The sequence below is a fragment of the Equus przewalskii genome, chromosome 4 (genome assembly GCF_037783145.1).
Source record: "Equus przewalskii isolate Varuska chromosome 4, EquPr2, whole genome shotgun sequence".
Lineage (NCBI taxonomy): Eukaryota > Metazoa > Chordata > Mammalia > Perissodactyla > Equidae > Equus > Equus przewalskii.
Genome location: NC_091834.1, coordinates 41,329,297 through 41,354,372, shown reverse-complemented (window position 1 = coordinate 41,354,372; position 25,076 = coordinate 41,329,297). Strand labels below are relative to the sequence as shown.

Genomic DNA, 25,076 nt, shown 5'->3' with positions numbered 1-25,076 from the left:
ATCTTCATCAACCGGGAAAAGGGCAAAAATATTTGTCATTTAAAAATGAACAAGCAGTTGTATCATCTAAGTAGAGAAAAGGGGATAACATTTGCAATAAAATAATCATTACCTGTGACCATTATTTTCACAGTCATGGCTTGTGAAGTGTAAGCAAAATAAAATCTTAGTTTTTTTCTCTCATCATCCCTTTACAATTTTTTATTAGGGGAAGTTTTTTCTTTTTCCTCCCACAGACAGAAGTTACCAGCAGGCTATAGAGTTTTCTTATCACTTTTAGGTAGTAGAAAGCTGCTATAAGGTCACTCTAAGTTGCTAATTACAGTTTTAATTGTATAATAAAAACTGTCTAATTCTAGTCAATATACTAATCTTCCTTTCAATCTTTATTCATCTGGTATGAGCTGCCGGGAGAACCAGTGTCTATGGGAGGGAATGTGCTTCTCATTCATCCCGGACCAAGTCAAGGATGGGAGGAGAAGAGGGGCCTCGGAGATCCTTTCTTGGCTGATCTATTGTCAGATGGCTTTGGGTCCTCTGAGCATGGCAGGTGTTTGACGCTGACACTCTTCCTCATGGGGCTCCTTGCACTGGCCCCTGTGTTTGCCCCTCCTAGGACACGGATGAAGCATGCTCTTCCTCTGGCTGTTTCTTCCTGTCGGCCTCTGCTTTCCTGGGGGTTTACTCTATGCCAACTTTCTCTGTTGGAGTTCTATCACTCTTCCAGGTCCTCTTGGACAGGATTCAAAATGGTGCCAGGCCAAGTCTGTCTCACACGTAGGGTACATCTGGTCCACAGGAAAAACTCACATGTTCTTCGCACTGACAAACTCTGGAATCACAGGCTGGTCCCAGCCCAGCCCCTCTTGGCTATCACAATCCATTTTAGCTTTCTCAGGCGTGAGTCAGACACAGGTCCCTTGTGTCTCCAAAACAAAAATCAAGGTCTCCAAGTGGTTTCACTGAAGTTCCTTTTCTAGAATAGGGTAAACAGAGAAGCAACTTAAACCCCTCCCTTTTTCTCCAAAGAAAATTCTTTATAAGACTACTTTCTCCAAAGAAGAGCTTTATAATTGCTGGCTTGCTTCCCTTTTTATACCCACAATGTGAGTGAGAGTCCAGTGCCTGAACATTCTTCAATCTGGTGTCTGCAGGCTATCATTCTTGCAGCCTAGGTCAAACCTTCATTTTAGTATTCTGATATGTATCAATTGGTACAGCTAGGATATCGCTTTGCTTGTGTGTGACTGAGACATGAAATTGGTTAACAAGATGGAATTTTATTTCTCTTATTTAAAACTCCAAACTGGTGTGATGACTCTGCCTCTCAGGGTCATCAGGGATTTAGGCTTTTTCATTTCATTAGTCTGCCATTCTGAGAGTGCTTTCCTCATCCACGTGACCCAAGACAGCCACTAAGTCTTCACTTCAGCCCCTGAGGAAGGGGTGTTGGGAAGGACGAGACATACCTCTTCCTTTAGCATGAAGTGGAAATTATACACATCACTTCCATTCACATTCCATTGGCCAGAATCCAGTCCACATGGCAACACTTGGCTACAACAGGGACGGGAAATGTGGTCTTTATTCCAGGCAGCCACGTGGGCCAGCTAAAATTTCTCTTACTATGGAAGAAAGGGAGATGCAAATTATAGTTCAACTAGAAGCCTCTGCCACCCCATTCAACAAATATTAACTGAGGAAGAGTAACCTATTATGGGATGTGAACTAAACTCACTTTAGAGGATTTGAAACTACTCTTATCCATATTTCTTCTTAATTTCAGTAATACTATTTTTTTAAATTTTATTTTAAAGGGAATCCAAGGTCCTATTGGTCCACCTGGTCCTCAAGGGCCCCCAGGACAAGGTTCACCTGGTTCCAAGGTAACTTTCTAAATGAGAGCAGAGTTTAATATATCTGTAGTCTAATTGCTGTTTTCTGGTCAGTGGCCAGTGCATTTAGAAGACAGCAGATGAAATGAACTTAAAAATCAGATATCTCTACTTAATGCAAAATGTTACTGATATTCCTAATGGTTTAGAAAATGTAATATGTATTCTTTACGCTCTTTGAATTTTTTATGTACACAATCTTAATTTATTGTTTTCTTTCTTTCTTTTACTATGTGACTCTATTCTGGCAATTCAAGCAGCACAGTACTATCAGTAGAGGCTACCTGTGGGTTGGCAAATTTTCATTCTCACCAATGCTCCCACAGAAGGTCCAACTATTGAAGCATTTAGTTAAAGATATGGAGTCAGAAATAACCTAACAAATAAAAATTTTCTATGAACTTAGGATTCAAATTATCTCCTAAATTAGAACTACCATCTATCCCTTGGGGAGAGGCATGACACATTATTTAACCAGCTATCATTAATGTTGCTTCAAACAGTTGCTAATCATTGTTAAATAAATACTTCTCTGAGAGTACTCACCTTCAAGAACACTCTTTAGAGATTCCCATGTGAGAAGCGTCTCAGTAGAATACAGTTACTGCCCTTGAGATTGTTGATTTGGGGCCCATCACTGAAAGCCCAGGTTGTTCTCTCTGGTTAGGATATTGCTCTTGATCAGCAGTCACTTTGGCTTTTCATGTGTCAGTATTAGTTGTTCTGGAATATAGCTGCCTGTCTTTCCCAGGTGGTCTCCTCCTGGGCTCCTTAAAATCAATTTTGAGCATGCTATATAGCCTGTATTTTAAGCCAGACCATTATACATTCCAAATTTGATAAAAACCTATCAACCTGAAGGTATTTTAGGCAAATATATATATTTTCCTGAAATATATATATATATTTATATTTGAATATTTTATGTATATACATACACACATATATATATATAAATTGAGTACATGAAACTCAGTTTTATCTTATTTTGCTAATATAAGACAGCTCTTCGGAGATCAAAGGCAGGAATGTATTTTGTTTATTTTGCTCCTAAACTCAAATATTCTTCAAATGCTCTTTCCTTACTAGGGAGAAGTAGGCCAGACAGGACCTCCAGGTCCTAGAGGACCAGTGGGAATTGGAGTCCAAGGTCCAAAGGTGAGTTGACTATGCTGCTCAGAATCATTTAGACGATTTATGTAATATTATGTAAAGTTTCATTTATATCCAATGCAAAGCAGATCATGAATGTGTCATCTGTCATTTTACTCGACTAGAGTATTTACTCAGAAAAGTGTCTGATGCTCAGTATAACTCTTACCATTTAAGAAGAACCAAAATCTTAGTTTATCGTAATGCCTGCTGTTTGTTTGTTTGGTTTTTACGCATTTATTTATTAGCATCAAAGGCTCTTTTTTTGGCAGAGTCATTCTTTAAGAATATTATTTCCTGCTGTATTATAAAACACCATATGTATGTATATATATATATAAAGCACCAGCATAGTAGAATTTCAGTGAAGGTTACTTCCCTTCTTTTGTTTTGTGGCTGGCTCCTGTTGATCCTTCAGATTTCAGCTTAAAAGCTACTTTCTCAGAAATTCATCCCCTGAATCTAAAGTATGTCCCCCCAACTCCTGTTACCCACTTACTTTATACCTCAGCACGGCACACTGTTTGTTTCCCTTGCTTTTACCACTTACTCAACTTGCATGTTTTTTAAATTACTTTTCATCTTACTCTATCCTCTAGAAATCCACTGCCCAATATTGGAGCCACTAGCCACATGTGATTATTGAACACTTGAAGTGTGGCTAGTATGAACTGAGATGTGCTACAGATGTAATATACACACCAGATTACAAAGCTTGGCACACACAAAAAAATGTAAACTCGATCATTAATACGCATGTACGTTGATTACATATTGAAATAATATTTCATATGTCTTAGAGTAAATAAAATATTTTAGTAGAATTATTTTTACCTGTTTTTTTTTAACTCTTTAAATGTGGCTGCTGGAAAATTTATAATGACATACACAGCTACCTTTATATTTCTTTTGGACAGTGCTTCTCTACTGGGGCGGGGACCTTGTTTTCTTGTTTATTATTGAATCCCCAGTTTGGGGGACATGATAGGTACCCAATAAATGCTGTTGAATAAATGAATGAATCCTTATTTCACCATTCACAAGTTATATAACTCATCCTGAAGGCATAAAGGATCTGGCAAGCCATGCTGAGCATTAAACTCCATCATTGTTCTACTGTCATTGTCATCTTCCCTGTACATATTTGGTTATTAGAAGAATAGGTAAGATGTGTGTCTAAGAAGATTATACACATTACACATACATAAACATAATTACAGGGGATGCAAAATGTGCTAAGATAGTGCTAGATAATAGCTGCCACTTGTTGGATAGTTTTGATGTGCCACACAATGTGCTAAGTATGACACATATGTATCTATATGTGCCGTGTATATATATATATATATATATATGCATATATATTATGTCACATATATGCCAATCTCAGAGAGGCAATATAGAGTAGTAAGGTTCGACAGTTCGACTGCCTAAGTTCAAATCCCAGTTTTGTCACTAACTAAATGTGTAATCTTAAGCTTCTCTCACTGTAAAAAATGAAATATTTTAAATATACTAGTGTAGAGACTAATACAAAGAACACCCATATATTCCACAACTCAGGTTTATCAAATGTTAACATTTTGCCATATTCATTCTAGACATTTTTTTTAAGAAGAAGCATTACAGACGTAGCTGGAGGCCTCTGCTGGTGTTCTCCAATCTCATGGCCCCACCTTCCCTCCCCAGACATAATCATTATCATGAATTTGGTGTTTATCATTCTTTCAAAGGTTTTATCATTTTCCCACATATGTTTTTATCCATAAACTATATATATTTTTTTGTGTTCTCGAACTTTACATAGTGGATCATACTGCAATATATTTATACTTAGCCTTACGTTTTATTAGTTTTATATGCTTCTAATTTATTCATGGTACTCTATTGTACGAAAATAGCTCAATTAAAATTTATCCATTTTCCTGTTGATGGACATTTAAATTGCTTCCCACTTTTCACCTTTGCCAACAATGCTGCCATTAAGATTCTTAGTTTCCTTCTGTGTTAGTCAGAGTAGAAGTTCCTCTCACTAGTAGATGATAGGCAGCTATAAGTGGAATGGAAGATCACAGGAGATGCAAGTTTTCAGTTTTGATATTGTGAAAATCCTGTCCAAAATGGACAGGGGGTAAAGCGGTTGTGTCGGTTTACCTTCCTTCCAGCAATGGGTGACAATGCTCCTTTCTCTACATTCTTGCCAATAAGAAGTATGTAAAGATATATCTCATTGTTTTATTTTTTCCTCTCTGATAACTGAACAGTTTTTTTGTGCTTGATGGACCTTCAGCTTTTCTCTTTGGTAAATTTCTGTAGATATTCATTTTGTTAAGGTTGAGTGTTCCTTTCTTATTAATAAATAATTTCTTATATATCTGGATATCAACCGTTTGTTATTTGTGTTGCAAATATCTTTTCCCGGACTATGACTTGTCTTTTTCACTTTACTTAGAGTACCTTCCAGTATAGAGAAATTTTAAATTTTGATATATTTCTATCCCTTTATGTCTTGGGTTCTTTTGAATATTATTTAAAAACATTTCCTGACTCTGAAGTCACAAAAATATTTTTACGTATTTTCTTCTGAAAATTTTGGTGTTTTGCTTTTTTTATTCGTGTCTTTGATCCACTTGGAATTTATTTTTCTGTATGGGACAATGTAAGGATCTCTTTTTTTCCGTATATGGATAACCAGATGTCCTAGCATCAGTTATTGAATAGTCCATCTTTGCCACACTGATTTGTAATACCACCTATGACATATGGCAAGTTCTCGATTTGTGAAGCTCCGTGCCCGAGCTCTCCATTCTGCCCCGTGCATCTATTTGTATCTCACTGCTATTACTTCTCTGTCTTCATTACGACAGGTTTATAAATTTTATCATTGATAGGGAAAATACTCTCATCTTCTTCTTTCTTGGTTATTCTTGATTCCAACATATGCATTTGAGGATTGGCTTGTCAAATTTAACAAAATATCCCATTGGGGTATCCTGCTGGGATTGCATTGACTCTTCAGATTAAATACTGAGTCTTTCAAATCACAGGGTAAAATTCTCTAATTTTCCAGGAAAATATTTGTCATTTTCTCGTTAAAGATCTTCCCCTTTTTAGTTTAAAAGATACCTTGGAGAAATTTTTGTAACTGTGAATTGTTTCTTTTTCTACATCATCTGATTAGCTATTATAGGTCTGTAGGAAAAGTATTGCTTTGTTGTTTTGTTTTGTTTTGGTACATTGACTTTATTCTCCAGCCACCTTAGGAAATCTCTTATTATTTTGAATTGTTTGCAAAGTCTTGTGCTTTTTAAATCCCTGTGTACATAATCGTATTGTCTGAAAATAAAAACAGTTTTTCATATCTCCTTTTAGTTCTTCTTTTTCTTATTCATTTTTTTATCATTTTTACGCTGCTAGGATCTCCAGAGCAACGTTTAAAAGAAGTGACTTCAAAAGAAATGCTTCTAAAATTTTACTTTTAAGTGTGACGTTGCTATAGGTTCTTGATAGATACCTTCTATTAGGTTAAGGTAATTCCCTTCCGTTTCGATTGTACCAAAAGTTGCTTATTCATCATAAATGAGCGTTGGATTTTATCAGATTGTGTACCTACTAAGATAATGCATTGTTTTTCCCTTTTAACCTGTTAGTATGGTGTATTTAATTTCCAGAGTTTTTAGATGTTGAACCATTCTGGCATTCTTGAGATAAATCCAACTAATCATGATGTATAATTTTTTATGATAATAATTCAATGACTAATCTTTATTTAGGATTTCTGCATCCATTTAAAATAATTCTATTTGTTCTATTTGTTGCATGATTGATGTACAATAAAAGCACATGGTTAAAGTATAAAATCTGATAAGTTTGACATATGTATATATCCTTGAAACTCTCACCATAACCATGATAATAAAATGATACATCACTCCCTAAGGTCATATCTTCCTTTGTAATACCATCCTTCCATCCCTCCGTAACTTCTCCTATCTCTACTGATCCATCGGTCTGCTTTCTGTCATTATAAATTAGCTTGCATTTCACTCAGCAAAATTATTTTGAGATCCATGTTTAACATGTATGAATAGGTTGTTCTTTTTTGATAAACAGTATTCCATTGTATGGATATACCATACTTTGTTCATCCGTTCACCTGTTGATGGACATTTTGGTTGTTTCCAGCTTTGGATATTATAGATAAAGCCATTATTAACATTTATATACATGCCTTTATATGAACATATGTTTTTATTTTTCTTGGGTAAATACCTAAGAGTGAAGTAGCTGGGTCATATGGTAGGTATCTGTTTAACTTTTCAAAAAACTGCCAAATCGGTTTCCAAAAAAAGTCTTTGTCTATATTTTCACTGGGTGTGGAATTTTAGGTTGATGACTTTTCCTTTTTCTTTTAGTACTTTCTAAACATTGTTCCACCCTCTTCTCATTTGCGTTGTTTCTGATGAGAAATCTATTGTCATCTATACATTTGTCTCTCTATCTACCATGTCTCTTTTCTCTGGTTACTTTTGAGACTCTCCCTATATCACTGGTCTTGGGCCAAGTGATTTTAATGTGCCCTAGTTTAGTTTTCTTCATATTTCTTGTGCTTGGGGTTCATTGATATTCTTGAATCTATGGGTCATTGATTTCATCAGTTTTGGAAAATATTAGGCCAGTATTTCTCGAAATATTTCCCACCCTCTGCCTTCAGCCAGGGAACGCCAATTTTACTTAAATTTGGATGCTTGAAGTTATCTCATAGTTCACTGATGCTCTGCTCATTCTTTTTCAGTCTCTTTTCTAACTTTGCTTCATTTTGGATAGTTTTTATTGTTATATCTTTCAGTTCACTAATCCTTTCTTCTGTGAGATCGAATTTTAAAAATTCTATCCAGCATATATTTTGTCTCATTCTTTGCAATTTTCAATGCTAGAAGTTCAATTCGTGTCTTTCTGTATCTTTCATATTTTTATTTAATATGTGGCAACTTTCCTCTAGTTTCTTGAATATATGGAATGCAGTATAATAACTGCTTTAAGGTTCTTATCTACTAATTCTATTGCCTGCATCATTTTCTGTGTTAGATTTTCTAGCTTTTTTGAATGCTTGATAATTTTTTATTGGATGCCAAACATTATGAATTTTACCTTTTTTGGTGCTGGATATTTTTGTATTCCCATAAATATTTTTGAGCTTTGTTCTTGAATACTGTTAAATTACTCAAAAACAGTTTGAGCCTCTTGGTTTTGCTTTTAAGTTTTATTAGATAGGATAAGAGCAGCATTTCGTCTAGGGTTAGTTTTTCCCCACTACTGAGGCAAGACCCTTATTAGAATTCTAATCTGTTCCCTAAGAATTTTGAGGTTTATCCTTTAAGTTGGTTGTTTTCCTAGCCTTGGGTAGTTTCTTCACACTGTGCTGTACAGTATTCATCTGAATGCTCAAGGGGGATGCTCAACAGATCTTCATAGTTCTCTGTGTAACTCTTTCGTCTCTAGTAATCTATTCTGTGAATTTTTGATGCTTTGGCTTACTTAGACTCCTACCTTTGTCTCTTGAAGTTAGGGAGACTTCTGAACTTTCTCTGGGTTCTCTCTCCCTGCACCAAAGCCTGGAGACTTTCCCCAGGCAGTAAACAGAGGAAGTTACAGCATTCATCTAATTCGTTTTCCCTTTCTCAGGGATTATTGTCCTTCATTATTTGGTGTCTAATGTCTTGAGAGACATTGTTTCACATATTTTGTCTGTTTTTTTTAGTTGTCAGGCAAGAAATTAAATCTAGTGCCTCCAATTTTATTGGAAGCTTACGTTACATCTATTTTCATAGGTAGCTAGTTCTATAATTTAGTTTACTTGTTATTGTGTGATTTTTAATCAAGGTTTTATTAACCTCGTAAAACAAATTGGGTAGACTTTCCTCTTTTTCCTATTTTTCAGAACAATTTATATCTGTGCCTCAAAGGTTTAAAAATTTGGGAAGATTTGACTGTAAAACCAACTAAGACTGTGATCTGGGAGGGAACGGAAGTCAGAGACTTGCAATTACTGATTCCGTTTACTTAACTGAATAAATAAATTGGTTTACTTAGCTTGTCCATTCCTTCTTATGTAATTTATATTTTTCTTGAAGATTATCTATTTATTAATGTTTTCCAATATATCTGTTTCAAACTGTCACAAAAATTTTCTATGATTTTTAAAAATCTTTAGTATGTATAAAGTCACATTTCCTTTTAATTCCTAATACTGTTTATTTATGCCTTTTCTTTTTTTAATATTACTCATTCTTGCTAGAGGTTTGTTTATTTTATTAGTTTTTTTAAAGTATTACCTTTTAATTTTGTTACTCCTCTTCCTTTTTATTTTCAAGTTTATTATTTTCTGCTCTTGTCTTTATCATGTCCTTCTACTCATTTTTAGGTTTACTGTGCTTTTTATTTTCACTAATTTTTTCAGTTGAGTTTAGTTGAAATGACTTTCAATTATATTTAATATTTTTTGCTCTTAATAAGTGCAGTAAGGACACTTTTATATTCTCCGAATGTAGCATGTATTTTCTCTGAACATTTTAAAGGACTTATTCTTAATCACAAATCAACTGGAAAGCAAGTATAATTATTGAATATTAGAGTTGGGAGTGATGCTGGGCCCAGAGTTTTTCATTTCACTTTTATATTGGTTTCTTAGGCTTGCTGTAACAAAGTGCCACAAACTGTGTGGCTTAACACAACAGAAATTTATTGTCTCATAGTTCTAGAGGCTAGAAGTCAAAAATCAAGGTGTCTGCCGGGCCATGCTTCCTCCAAAATCTGTAGGGAAGAATCCTTTCTTCCCTCTTCTTGGCTTCTGGTGGAGACCATCTGTCCTTGGCATTTCTGGCTCACAGCTGCATCACTCCAATCTTTGCCTCTGTCATCACATGGTGTTCTCCCTCTGTGTCTGTTGTCACATGGTGTTTTCCTCCTCTTATAAGGACAACAGTCATTTTGGATTAGGGCCCACCCTAGTGATCTCATCTTAACTTGGTTACATCTGCAAAGACCCTAATTCCAAGTGAGGTCCCATTCAGAGGTACCAAAGGTCATGACTTCAGCATATCTTTTTTGGGGTCACAAGTCAACACATAACAAACAACATAATTCAAAACTGAGAACAAGAGAGGTTAAATAACTTTCCAAGGTCAAATAGTTTAATGACTATTAATCACTATTCAGATTTCTCCACTCAGAGGCTTTACTCAGACATTATAAGATATATCCAATTGCAAGTGCCTCAAAATGGAGGTGCATGATAAATATGAACTTCTGGGAAATAAAATCTTTGCTCATCCACCAGGGGGAGCCAGGCTCAATAGGGCTTCCAGGACACCCAGGAGTACCAGGAGAAGATGGAGCTGCAGGGAAGAAGGTAACACTACGTTTCTCATATTATTAGATTAAAAACTATCGAACCACCCTGATATTTTGGTCCTGCAGGAGCTCAAATTAAACCATCCAGGGCAAACCTAGTCTTTTTTAAAAAAATTCCCACAACTCTAAATTTCCTTTTTCACTTCCTTCAGATAGAAAGAGCACCTCAAAGGCAGTTGAGTAGTGTCTTACACCCTCTGCCTTCTCTCTGGCATTTTAGCCTGGCATCCTCCAGTGACCTAGTCCCTTTGGATTCCTAGAAAGCACTTTAATTTAAACTTAGAGAAAAACACTTTTTCTTTCCTCCAAAAGGAGAGTCTGTAAATGCATTCAGGAAGTAAGGCCAGTATAAAGATTTCCTAAAGTATTTTGAGTTGACATTTGAAATGCTCGTTTTTCAATATAAGTGGTGAAAAACAGCAGATGGAAAGGCTGAAGGTCTTCTTTTTTTTAAAACCCACCAAATGTGAACGAAGAGCCAAAGGAAAGTGAGCTTATTGCTTTAGAAATTGGCTGAGAAGTTGGACTTTTTCATGATATTTCAGCTGCTCTGAGCTAAACGGGAGTTTGATATTAATTTATTCAAGTTGGTAAACTTCCAAATTAATTTGGAGACTGGAGTGAAGGTCTGGTCTGTTTTGGAGGGTCTCAGCAGAGAGTACACTGGCCGTGAAAGAAGACAAGGTGGGCTCGTACAAACTGTTTACGGAGGGTCAGCAAAGACATCAGTGTCATTTCCTCTAGGGGGAAGCAGGGCTTCCAGGAACAAGAGGCCCAGAAGGACTTCCTGGAAAAGGACAACCTGGCCCCAAGGTACGGAACTGACGGTGTGGGGGAGCAGACTGCCTGTGTTCTGGTCCTGATATTAAAGAGCCAACTTAGGAGAAATTTGATTGTTATTCTTGCTGTGTCAAATGTATTTACTTCTGGCTTGAAATTATGGATACTAGCTTGAGAGCTTTTGGAAGACAGCAAGTATGTATTATTCATTTTTATTTTCCTTAGATCTATTGTAAGACTCAGCTTATAGGAGGAGTTCAACACATGTTTTCTCAATAATGGCCAGACTGACATTCTAAAAACCCATAGGAAAGGAAAAGAAGCCTTGAGATACATCCTTGAGACTTGAAAGTCCATAAATTTTCTTCACATATTTATAGAATCCCACACAGTAAAAAAAAAAAAATCACCTGGTAAATGCAGTTTCACTTTTACAACTTGGCATAAATTTATTTTATACATTGCAGAAATACACGTTGAATAACATCTGTATATGTCAAGATAAGGAATCTCCAAATTCATCAATAATACCATTAGTGACACAAGCTACAGCCTCTAAGGTGCCAGGTGTTCCTGCAGTTTTTAGAAAGAGTCACCAGTGCCCATATAAAGATTCTGAAGAATTGTATATGAGTAAAGTAAAAATAAATCAGTATACTTATTAGTGTTCTACTTATAATTGTACTAAAATAGAAATTGATAGCTCAAGGAGTATGTCTTGTGGAAATATTGGATAAAATTGAGCCCTTACCCTTAGATGTGAGAATTTGAAATTTAAATATATTTATAAAATTAAAAAAAATTTTATTTTTGACTTACCAGACTAGGAGATCCCTTTTTTGAGGGGGAGGGGAGGAATATGGACAGAGAAGACCTTTTTTAACATGCAGAAATACTGTTGGAAATTCTTGCCTATTAATATTCAGGAGAACTAATGTTTTCTAGAATATACTTTTGGAAAATAGACTCTTGGAGTTAATAGTTGAAGCTATAAGAATGAGAAATATATGTATCTGAGAAAAATATATATCTGAGAAAGAGAGTTGAGATTTGAATCCCATGGTGTGCAGTAGCTGGAGAAAGAAGGTTCAGAGCAGCACAGAGGTGAGCAGAAGAGTTACTGTGTTAGGGAAACCAAGGAACAAGAGTTTCAAGAGGAAGGCAATGGGTGGTGTCAAATGCCACCAACAGAGCAAGGAGAATGTACATGGGAAAGAGAGGCCAGTGGATTAGTAGCTTTGAGGCGATTTGTGGCTTATGGAAGGCTGTTGAAGAAGAGTGGTAGCAATATATTACATGGCCCAGGCATGCTATGGTTCAGTGCTGGCACTTTGTTACATTTAGTTGGGTTCCTGCTGTTGTCTTCTGGGGGGATATAGGTCAATAAGTTAAATTTGGTGGAGAACGGAAGAAAATAAATAGTTATGGTTAGATTTTTGTCTCTATTGGCAAATGACAGTGATACAATAACTGATATTTGGACATTCAACTGTTGTTTTTTATTACCTGGGTCACTGCTCTCCATTAATATGGACTGTGGGGAACTAATTACCTCTCTGTAGATTCTACAAGAGGTCACTTCTTCTTCTTGGTGGAGGGTCTGCATTGCTGATGACCTTGGTATAGTCCAGTGGTTTTCAAGGTGTGGTCCTTGGACCAGCAGCATCAAAATCACCAGGGAACACGGCAGAAATGCAAATTCTTGGGTCCCAATGCAGACCTACTAAATCAGAAACTCTGGATGTGGGGCCCAGCAATCTGTGGGCTAATAAGCCATCTGGGTGATTCTGATACAAGCTAAGGTTTGAAAACCATGGTATAATCACTTATGTGATAAATGTTTAAGTGGCCTCCCCTGCAAACCCCCAGGAGTTATTCTTTTGCTGAGCTGGGCATACACTTGGATAGGGTGCCTTGCTGTTGACCCCTAGTTTAAGGATAGTTTTGTAATGCTCTGAGGCTTCTGGTTGAAGCTAACAAAAGTCTTTTGGGGGAGCATTGGTGTACCCAACTAGGCTGGAGAACAGCCAGTAGGCAGTTTCTAGTTCTGCCCCAAGTCAATGCTCACACACGTTTCTACCAGTAGAAATATTGGTCTCCTTTGGGAGAAAGAACTAGGCTCCCCACTGAGGATGAAATGGGCTGGATTTGAAAAACGTCTCATTTTATGTTAAACTGAAATAGCAAGAAAGCTGAAGAACAGTATGAAAAGCATAGATAGCTCTCTTTTCTGAATGTCTGAATGTCTCAGAATCATCTTTTGATAGACCAAGGGTGCAAAAGAACTGTAAATTCAAATAAAAGTCCCCAAAGAAAGATACGGAACTTAGATTTTGAAAAATATTAAATCATATTGAATAAATGGTGAAGACTGAACAGCTCAGAAGTCATCCAACCTGTCAAGCACATTGACGAACCCTGCACAAGTGAGCTGGGCTTGGGGCGCATCGCTTTAAAATTGGTGTTGGTTGAGAATCTGGCCCTGATATGGTTGTTTTAAGATTAAAGAGGGTTTGTTAAGTCAACAACTATGTTTTTATAATTATTTTGTCAGGGTGATGAAGGAAAGAAAGGGAGCAAAGGAAATCAAGGACAAAGAGGATTTCCGGGGCCCGAAGGGCCAAAGGTATGTGTCTTATATTCTCATTTATGCTCTGGGAGATTGGAACTGTGACTGGTTTAATAGAATATTAGATTTCTATTGCAAATTTGATTCCCTGTTTCCTTCTCAACAAGTACAAAACAAAACCACTAAATGAAAAAGACTTTAGAATATATCCTATTCCGGACTGTAATAAAATGGAATAAAGAGATTGCATAGTTAGGTAATCTTCATTGGAGTATTTATTTATCTCTCTAATAACAACCAAATACTCAGAATTGGGATAAAGTTAGGACCATGGGAGATACAAATTCTCTATCACCTTGTTTTTCTGGACAACAGAAAAGTCCCGCAGTGCAGCGATGGTGCAGAGCGGGGCTTCAGAAGGCGGGAGAGCGGCATTCCCATCCTGTTCCACCTGGAACCTTTCTGGGCCAGTCGCTTCAATCATCAAAGAAAGTAATAATAGCATCTATCTCACAGGGTTGTTGTGGGGGCTACAAGAGTTAACAAAGCACTTAGCACAGTTCCTGGCACGTAGAAAGCGTTCAATACCTGGAATTCTTCAAAGAGAAAAATATCAATACTGTGAAGCACTTAGCACAGTTCCTGGCACGTAGAAAGCGTTCAATACCTGGAATTCTTCAAAGAGAAAAATATCAATACTGTGAAATGGAAAGTAGGGGATGTATGTCCTGATAAACTTCCCAAGACAGGGTGCTGAGGAAAGAACTGAAGGAGACTGTGAGACAAGCACTCAGATATGTGTCCTGACTTAGCAAGAGAGAATATTGAGGTTATTTGGATGTGTCAGGAAACAGAAATGGCAAGCCTTAGGGAGTTCAGGCCTCTAGGAAGATGCTAATTTTAAGAAAGAGACAAGGAGTATGTTCAAGGACCAGACTATTAAAAAAACAACTAAAAAAAAAAAAACGGTACTAGTAACATAATAGAAGGTACAAAACAAAGCATCCACTGTGGCCCAGTGATTCTTAAACTTCAGTGTCCGTCAGGATCACCCAGGGAGCTTGTCATGAATTCGTAGTTCTCGGCACCATGCCCAGAGATCTGGATTTAGTTGGTAGGTGGGTCCCAGGAATCTTTATTTCTTAAATAAGTGCCCTCTGCTGCAGGTGGTTCAAGGAGCACATGATGAGAAAAGCCATTATATGAGAAACGTGTTGTATTAGTATTAACGAGTGATTCTTTTCTTAAAAAATTTTATTCAGGGATGTTCATTTTATTATTATTATTATTTTTGAGGAAGATTAGCCCTGAGCTAACATCCACTGCCAATCATCCTTTCTTTGCTGAGGAAGATTGGTCCTGAGCTAACATCTGTGCCCATCTTCCTCAACTTTATATGTGGGACGCCTGCCACAGCATGGCCTGACAAACGGTGCACAGTCCATGCCCAGGATCCAAACTGGTGAACTCCGGGCCACCAAAGCAGAGTGCGTGAACTTAACCACTACGCCACCGGGCTGGCCCCTAGCGTGATTATTCTTATATCTTAGTTACTATACTTCAAAGTGAATATTTTTCTGTATTTTGAAATAAAGTTTCTCTTTGATGAAGAATTAGCGTATTTTAAAGCACAATCACACGTTAATACAGGGTCTTAGGAAGAATTGCATACTTTCTATGTATAAATTCTTTTTTTCTGGGAAAGATTTGCCCTGAGCTGCCATCTGTTGTCAATTTTCCTCTCTCTCTGTTTTTGCTTTCCTCCCCAAAGCTCCAGTACATAATTGTTTATTATAGTTGTAGGTCCTTCTAGTTTTTCTGTGTGAGCCGCTGCCACAGAGTGGCTACTGGCAGATGAGTGGTGTGGTTCCGCACCCAGGAACCAACCTGGACCACTGAAGAGGAGTGCGCTGAACTTTACCCACTAGGCCATGAAAGCTGGCTGTATAATACTGTATTTTGAAAGTAATTGGCCTCTTTTTTAAAAAAAGAAGTAGAATAGATTAAATCTATAAGCATAATTTTGCGTAGCCTGGTTCTAGGGAAAATTTTAACAGGATAACGTTTTATTCCTTTGCCATAGGATTGAATAGGGGGATTTTCCATTGCCAGAATCCTGGCCGTGTGGGTTTGGAATTAAGGATTGGCACATACATGCATTGCTATGATCTGGGCCCCAGTAGGCGGGAGTGGTCAGCCTGTTGGTATATTGGGTGATCAGGACAGTGATAGGCTTCAGCTCAGGGCTAGAGTCATTACGGGTGGACCTGATTGATGGAGTCCCTCCCAGAGGAAGCAGAGGACCAAATGGGCAGCTCACATTACTGAGAATAGCTTACTCTCTAAGGCAGGAGGAGGCAAATTTTTTTTGTAAAGGTACAAGTAGTAAATATTTTAGGCTTTGTGGGCCAAGAGGAAAAATTAATGATATTATGTAGGCACTTATATAACAATCATTTTAAAACATGAAACCCATTTTTAGCCCGTGGCTATACAAACCCAGGCAATAGGCAGCATTTGGCCCACTGGTTGCAGTTTACCCTATGTACTCTAGATCAGTAGCTTCTAAACTGTTTGATTATAAATCCCTACTAGTAAAAAAAATTTTGGCCACACTTCAATATAGATTTGTTTGTTTATTTATTTTTTATTTTTTTGGTGAGGAAGATTGGGCCTGACCTAACATCTGTTGCCAGTCTTCTTCTCTTTTTTTTTCCTCCCCAAAGTCCCAGTATGTAGTTGTATATCCTGTTTGTAAGTCCTCCTAGTTCTTCTATGTGGGATGCCACGACAGCATGGCTCGATGAGTGGTGTGTAGGTCCATGCCCAGGATCTGAACTGACGAACCCCGGGCCACCAAAGAGGAGCGTGTGAACTTAACCTCTGTGCCACTGGGAAAGCCATTGTTTGTTTATTTTTAATTGTAATTTTTATTCATAAACTATCATACTAACATATATGTTATGAGACACATAAATAATTAGAGTTTTAAAAGATGAGATAAAAATATATAGTGTAGCCCTCATATTTTCTTCTAATATCCAAAATGGGTCATTCTGAACACCTCATGGAGTGTGTGCACTCTCTTTTATTGCCAATTGCTTTGCATAGTATTTTTAAGCGCAGTGACGGTACCTGTCAGAATCACCAGAGGTGCCACATGAAAATTTACATGTCTGGGCCCAGCTCCTATGTCTGTTGAATTAAAATCTCTGAGGCTGAAACCCTGGACTCTGTATGTCACCAAATTCCTCTGACGATTTCCTCTACTCCCCCAAATTTGAGAATTATTCCTCTAGACAGAGAGATTGCTTGTTGTTCCAGATTGAGTCTTTATTGAGATGCCAATTCAGTTCGATATTGAGGTCCCCCCAAAAAAGAGAACTGTTTTAATTTTTCTATTTGAAATTTCTTTTTTTTTTTTTTTTTACTATAAACTCTACCTTTAAAAAGGAATGTGGGATAGCATACTGGAAGACTGGTATGCCATGGGCCCTAAAATAAAATAACAAAAACGTTATAAACTAGAAGGAAAATTATTTATCTACTAAGTGTACTCAAAAACCTACGCTGAAGATAATTGCCATAATTGAACAAATATTTCCCTCTGAGCTTCCAGGCACATAACACAAAGGGAAGCATCATGAATTGCATAGTTTTATTAGCTAATAAAAGGATGCGCAAGAGATAAAAATTTCCTAATACTCAGGAATTAATTGAATGCATCCATTAAAGGCACTGAAGTCTTAATCATCAATAAGTTTAAAGTGGCTTAAGAAAGATGCTCAAATATTTTCACATTGGTCTATGAAATAGACAGGTCATAATATTTTAAAAGACTGGAAATACATTTCTATGTTTTTCCTAATATAATTCCAGAATATGATTTCTTTGCTTGAAATGTAATGAATATTTTGCTCTGTTTTTAGGGTGATCCGGGGGTTATGGGCCCTTTTGGGATGCCTGGAGCATCAAATCCTGGACCACCTGGGCCAAAGGTATGCATTCTTAGGAATATTTTTTTCTTTTACTGGAATCTTTGGCAGTTGGAGGGTGAAAAATTCATGATACCAGTAAGTGAACCAGAATTTTAGTTTTGGAAGAACTCCAAGATATTGCATAGGTCTATTATACGATGTTTCACAATTAAGCAAACTAAGGGCCAGCAGCAAATTTAACATTAGAAACCAGATTTCTTACTCCTGGTCTTGAATTCGTCACTTCACCTTGAACTACCTCTCCCAAATCCTATGCCCTAATGCAGGTAAGAATTTATTGCATTTATTCGGAAGAATCTGCTAGGACTTATAAACAGAGTGTCTGGCAGAAGAAAAGGCCACTCAGATTTAAAAGCATTCCCAGACATTCTTAAAGATTAAATATTTGAGTCTAAAGAGCCACCTAGTATTTCAATGGCCTTTCTCTAAACAGCAGTAGTAGTCTTTACTGGCAGGTTTTGTTTGCTTAGGATTTGAAATTCCCCTCCAATATGTTAGAAGAATGTACTATCTCAAGATCTGAGGCTGACAGATCAAGCCCTTCACAAATTGGCCAATTGCATTTTCGCTCTGTCCCATTATGGTTTCCGATGCAAGCTAAAGTCTGAAACTATAAACATTGTTTGAAATGTACAGGGAGATAGAGGAGGACCTGGCGTGCCTGGATTTAAAGGAGAACCTGGAATTTCTATTCGAGGACCAAAGGTATGCTTTACTGCTGTTCTTTTTTCCCGTATGTGAGAGGAGTGAAAGGAGATTTAATACCTAAGAAGTTGATGATTAGGGGTCTGGTCCTGTGGCCGAGTGGTTAAGTTTGCACGCTCCACTTTGACGGCCCAGGGTTTCGCTAGTTTGGATTCTGGGTGCGGACATGGCACCACTCATCGGGCCACGCTGAGGCGGTGTCCCACATAGCACAACCAGAGACACTCACAGCTAGCATATACAACTATGTACTGGGGTCTTTGGGGAGAAGAAGAAAAACAAAAAAGAGGAAGATTGGCATGAGATTTTAGCTCAGGGCCAGTCTTTAAAAAAAAGAAAGTTGATGATTGAGATCGCTCTGCTTGCAGTTGATGAACTCAGATGGAAGACTACACTGGTCCCTTTTCTAAAAATCAAGCCATCAGATCATTGATTTTTCATAAATGTTGGGGATGACAGCTCCTCAATTTTTGCTGACTAAACAGTTCGAAAATGCTTTTTGTAATGTCTCTGATATAAGAAATTATAGGCCTCTAGCCTCTTTCATTTACATATTAATGGCCGATGTATCTCTTCTGCAAAACGTTGTCCAAAAAGCTTTATTGAATCAAATTTCTCTGCTTTGTTATTCATCTTAAGGGTTATTTTAAATGAAAATGCAAATAATTATAGGAGAAGACAGCTTTAAGTAATCGTATCTATTTTTCCATGGCAACAAAACTCCGTTTGCCTCCTCACACGAAACCCAGCGTCCCAGCACAATATATCATTCCAAATGTCAACGAGCACTTCCCTGTTTATGAGAACAGACTGTAGGGCTCCATAATCAGCACTTACTAAATTCAGAGCATGTTGTTAAGGAGCTTGGAAGCTGGCTTTAGTTCTGTCAATTTGTCTCTTCTGGGTAAGGGTTCAAACACGAACATTGGTGATTTTCAAACTTCAAAAAAGAAAACTTAGAACCATCTTTAAACATAATGCAAAAGCTGTTCTATACTGAGAGGAATCGGAGTGGTTCTTTCTGAAGGTTGAGGGAGGATCCTGACCTCGTTTTCTTAGTCACTTTACCAGTCGTCCTGCTAGTGTGATAATCTTCTCATTTACTGGGGGCAGAGGGAGTTCCCAGAATGTGAACTTTCAAGCTAAAACAGAGCAAGTCCCAGGCCAGCAAGAACAAGACGGTCATCCCACTCCCCAGACCCTGAGGCACGTGGGAAGCCAAGCTGTGTATGACTCAGGGAGAAAATTCTAAATTTCCTAATGTTAAACCTACAGGTCTGAATTTGATCAAGAACATTTGGGTGACAATTTTTGTGTTGTTTGATAACTTCTGGAATCTATGTATTCCTAGTTCCATGATTTAGAGTTACTTCTCTCTACATATACTATTCTTTACAATTGAAATAAAATGCAATTAAATGTGCAGCTGGGGTTTATAAGCCCTACCTGTTTCTACTGCTCTTTACTGGGCATTGTAGGTGACGGTATTTAAAGTCATTTTCTTATTCACTCCAAACATTTTTCTAATCCCTTCGCCGCTAATGATGTTCTTTCTGCTATTCTTCCCTAATGCATTGTTTTTTAAGCTTTTGGAGGGTTAAATGTCTGATGGAAGTTTGGACACATTAATTTGGTTTTATGTATTACTTTATGGAACTCCCAGATCCCCCCAAAGCCAATTTCAAAACACCAGATTAAAATTTCTGCCCTAATTTCTATTGAATGAGAAAGACACTTCAAAGTGATTCATTTTCCAGGACATTTTCTTGAATCCAGTGCAGAAAGTCCAAGTGGCAAAATTCCACTTATAAAAATATTATGAGGAGTCCAAAATAAAAAGCTAAGAAAGAACACTGCCTCTATCCCCGCTCCTTGATAGTTCCTATGAACATTAAAGTAACAAGCTAACTGAAGTTTTTGCAGAGGAGAAGACAAAGATCTCAAGGGAAAAAGTGTTGGTAAACTATGAACGTTTGAATGTTTTTCCCTCCAGTGTGGGTGCCAGAGGATAAATAAAAACAGCTGCTGATAATTTGTTATAGGCTTGGAACCTAAAAATAAAAACTAAAAGTGAATTTTGATTCCAATCTTCTTTTCCTTTCAACTTAACCAGGGAGCAGTTACCGCTTTGTTTTGTTGTTGGCCTGCTCCTTGTGTCAGCATGGAAAGAAAGAGGCATTTTATTTTGGGACACATCCCATACTCCCATATGGAAGTTTAGAGTTTTAACCTTAACCATTGTTGGAAGAGCATAATAAATTGCTTCTGAGAAGTGACCAGTTCCCTGTGGTTGGGGATATACCAAAATTCACCTCTCCGGAAGACCTGGTTTTTGCTCTCTGTCATAAAACTTTTTAAGGGATCATCTTGGGTTTTTGTTGATGATAAATAGCACATTAAGTCTTTCTAAGTGGTCACATGTTTTCTGAAGATGATCATTCTTAAGAAGGTTAACCACATGAAATCAGTCTCAGATTTAATAGGAAAGAACAGCTATTACATTCATGGTTTTCAAAATAAATTTAACTTTCTTATTGCTTAAAGGGTACGTAGATTTTTCCCCCAAATCAATCATTGATTCATAGGAGTAGAATTAGGAACAGTGTTTTGGGCTTGGATTTTGGGCAACGTTTTGGCTTGGAGTAATGGTAGTTTGACCTGTGTTTGCTTGCTTGTAAGTAAAGTTTTGAGGGTCCTGCTACTTTTCCCAATCTTGGAAAACAAAAATCTGTCTATTATTAGAGTTTCCTCCTAATGTAAAAAACTATAAATATTTTAAAACATGAGCAGCTCTTTATCAAAATAAATGATGTGTGTTGACAAGGGCCATTGTAAGAGTTGTCACAGCAACAGAATGAAATGTGGTGTAAAAAGAAATATTACAAGTTTTAAATATAAGTGTAATAGACTTATATTTAATAAATCTTCTTATAAAAGAGTCTTCCTCATTTTTTTCTTCCTTTCTCTCCACTTTATGTTAGCCAGAAATTTCTTTGATTTCCGTTTTGTAGAGAGTTACACATCTCAGAAAATTCTGCTGTTCAAAAGGCCGTAATCACCCTTCCCTCTTCTTTACAGAGGAGGCCAGTAGTTGCTACTAAAGGTTTTTGATGCTTAAGGTTATAGCTGTAAAGTAACATTTATAACTTTTTCCTAGGTCTCAAGATATGAACCACAAACTCAGTGTTCTGGCCCTTTACAACTTGTCTTTAAAAAATTAATCTGTTTTTAGTTTTTATTTGGGCTTGTTTATTCCCCCTGTAATTTGAGCCCCATTGAGGGAGACAATAGATGTAACATAAAAATGGGTAACATATAATTATCTTATTTTTACACTGAAAATTTTGCTATGTATTCTTTTCTACTTTTCTTCTCACATGATGCTTACCAAATTTCCTCATTTTTATACTTCTCACTAATTTATGATGCACTAAAATTTTGTAATTTTTAAAATTAAAAATATCAGCAATCAGCCATTTTCTAATTCCTATGAAGTGTTTTCCTACAGAGGACTTTGTAATGGTTCATATACGTTCCCTATGTTCGTTCCAAGCTTCACACTTGCAACACAATGGATAAGACACAACCACAAATGGATGAGACTTATGATGAGATAAGTTGCCATATGTGGTAGGGTTTCCTTCTAAAATTTTTCAAATAATTTCTCTGCACCTATCAAATCCACCTTTGGCATATTGAGTTGATATTGTGCTTAAGTTTTGCCAGGTGTTTCATAGTTTAGTCTTATGATATCACTTGGTGTTGGAATTTACCCAGGGTGCCCAAGGCCCTCGGGGACCAGTGGGTGCTCCAGGACCCAAAGGCGACAGCTATCCTGGTGCGGCTGTAAGTGTGGACATTGCTTTTATTTCCTTCCTCTCCTCCCTGTTTCCTTCTTTCCTTCCTTCCTTCCATCTTTCTTTCCTTCCCTCCTTCCTTCCTTCCTTCCTTCCTTTCTTTTTCTTTCTCTCTCTTTCCACCGCCTCCCTTTCTTCCTTTCTTCCTCCCTCTCTCCCTCTCTGTCCCTCTCTCTCTCTTTCTTTCTGAACACTGCACATACAAGGACTCTCACTCTCTCCCTTATTATATCATCTCAGGGACCTCGAGGACTACCAGGACCCCCTGGACCAATGGGTTTACGTGGAGTGGGAGACACTGGAGCGAAGGTAAGACTTTAAAGTAGGTAGCTTCTAAAAATGTATCTATAAGTAAGTGAGTTTGCTGAATGTGAAATTTTTTTAGACATTACAGAAGAGTAGAGGTGTCTGAAAAATTGACACAGGTATTTATCCTCATCTATGGACATTCTGGGTACCTTGCACAAATTTGAAGATGTAGATTAACTTTATGGTTTTTCTCCTCCTTCCTTGGTAGCAGCTCTCACGTTCCTTTGCTGCTTTGTCTTCCTGTACCAAGATCAGAGTTCTATTCCGAGCCCTCCTCTCTCTAGCCACGCTCTTTCCTAGGTGCTGGCATCCAGTCCAATGGCTTTAACCCCTATCCACGTGCTGATGGCTTCAAATTTCTATCTTCCCCCCTCTAAGCTCTGGTCTGACACATCTGGTTTCCTACCATATGTCTCCTCGTAGGTTTCTCACAGACACCTCTAACCTAACATCCAAAATAGAATGTTTGATTTTCACCCTTGTAGTGCCTATAACTGGTAGTGCCTGCCTTTCCCTCTCCTCTCTCCACATCTAGTCTTTTGGTAAATACTGTCAGTTCTCCCTTCAAAATATATCTTGACTCTGGCTGCTTTTCTCCTGCTGCTTCCACTGGGGCAGACCAGCATGGTCTAATGCCTGGCCTATGAAAACAACCTTTTCACTAGTCTCCCCTTTTCCACCTCTGCCCTTCTGTTACCAAGCAGGCAGAGTGGTCTTTTAAAACCATAAATCAGATCATCTCCCTTTCTTTCTCAAAAACCACTCCAATCACTTTACATGGCCTAGAAGGACCTTTGAGACCCAACTGAGGCTCCTGCCCCTTTCTCCTTTGCTGCCTACCTCCAGCCACACTGGCCTTCACTACTTCAGCTCAGTCCTGCTTCCGGGCCTTGGCTCTTACAGGATGGCTCATTCTTATACGGCCTCAGCTTGAATCTCACCTCCCTGACCACCCATCTCTGTCCTCTCCCACCCTCCCCATCACTATCACGTCCCTCTGTGTATTTCCTACATAGTGTGTATCACTTTTGGAAACCACCTTGCTTACTTACTGCTTTGTTTATTCCACAAGAGTGTAAATTTCCCCAAAGGCAGGCTGTTCGTCTTGTTTCCTGCTAAATTCCTGGCACCAGAACTAGGTGTGTCACCCAATAGGAGCTCTATAACATGTTGAATGACTGGAAAATGAGTGAATGATTAATAATACCTTGAAGAGACAAGTTTTTCCTTAGAAACATATCTACTCACTTAGGTTTTCAAATGCTTCTGGGTCATTAGAGAGAGGCGTTGTAAGTGCGCAATGTCAACTTTTTGTCTTAACTTTTTAGTCTCTGCCCCAGCACTTAGGAGTGACAACACCTTAATACTGCTTTTATACAATGGGACAGGTGCCCGTTTGCCCTCTCCCAGGTAGAATGAAAGATTGGAGACCATGGTACTACATGGCGTCTCTGAAGGAGGTCTTGATTCCAGCCCTGTCTCTGTCTGTTAGGGTCTATGTGAGAGTCCAGGGAGAGGCTGTGTCTGAAAGTGCTGAGTAAACTGTGCAGAGGAGACACATCTGAGGTGCTTATATCAAGGTTCTGGTGAGGTCTGACCTGGGACGGAATCTGATCCATTAACACCCGTCGGCAGTGTCAATGATCATGCTGAATTTGAGTAATGAAGTAATCTTTTCTTTTTGAGGCACAGTATATGTCAAAATGTTAAAATTTGAAAATAGAAAGAGAAATTTCAGTACATAAACCTCATTATTTTCTACTCTGAGTGAAACATTGGTACAAACTTTTGTTATTATGCTAAATATTCCTTTAGTTAGGGATGTAGAAGCTTTTTTATATTTAAAAAAAGGGATAAAATAAGATGTGTTAAATATATACTGGAATATATTTGTATTCTAATGGAAACGTACGATCATATACATTTCCACAGAGTAGATTATTATGAATATTTTCTATATGTATGCATTGTATTATATTAAATTATCCTAGTATGTTACTGCTTTACATTTTGCAGTAATAGTCAAGAGGTACTTAGGCACAGATAGAGAACATTTGAACATTTGATTCTTGTGAATATTCCACAATGTCGGATTATTTAACATACAGACTAAAACTTTTACTAAATGATTTCATATACTCTTTCCTTCTAAAAGTCTCTTGAATTTGCTTTCATACATTTTAGGGGGAAAAACATTAAGAAAAAAAGGTGTTCCTTTACAATTTTATCCCGCCTATTTTATTTTTTGAAACAATTAACATGTTGTGAGAAGGTGTGTCTTAGGTGAAACTCGTATTTCTCTGTTAGCCCGAACAGGAGGCGGAGTGGAAGCAGCCGACAGCTCCCTTCTGGCGGAGGGGAGAAGAGAACATTAGCTAGGATCTGCCCCTATCTGCCC

At 37.6% G+C, this 25,076-nt stretch overlaps 1 protein-coding gene across 7 annotated transcripts in view; it reads left to right on the top strand.

Moving 5' to 3' along the window:
• Positions 1–25,076, top strand: part of COL28A1 (collagen type XXVIII alpha 1 chain) — a 179,590-nt gene that overhangs the window by 72,323 nt on the left and 82,191 nt on the right. For all 7 annotated transcript variants that reach the window (XM_070615699.1, XM_070615698.1, XM_070615701.1 and 4 more), the window contains 9 exons: positions 1,818–1,886; positions 2,985–3,053; positions 10,387–10,458; positions 11,205–11,273; positions 13,795–13,866; positions 17,739–17,807; positions 18,444–18,512; positions 22,290–22,358; positions 22,610–22,678. In XM_070615699.1, coding sequence (XP_070471800.1) covers positions 1,818–1,886; positions 2,985–3,053; positions 10,387–10,458; positions 11,205–11,273; positions 13,795–13,866; positions 17,739–17,807; positions 18,444–18,512; positions 22,290–22,358; positions 22,610–22,678 — 627 coding nt within the window. The remainder of the gene's footprint in view (positions 1–1,817; positions 1,887–2,984; positions 3,054–10,386; positions 10,459–11,204; positions 11,274–13,794; positions 13,867–17,738; positions 17,808–18,443; positions 18,513–22,289; positions 22,359–22,609; positions 22,679–25,076) is intronic.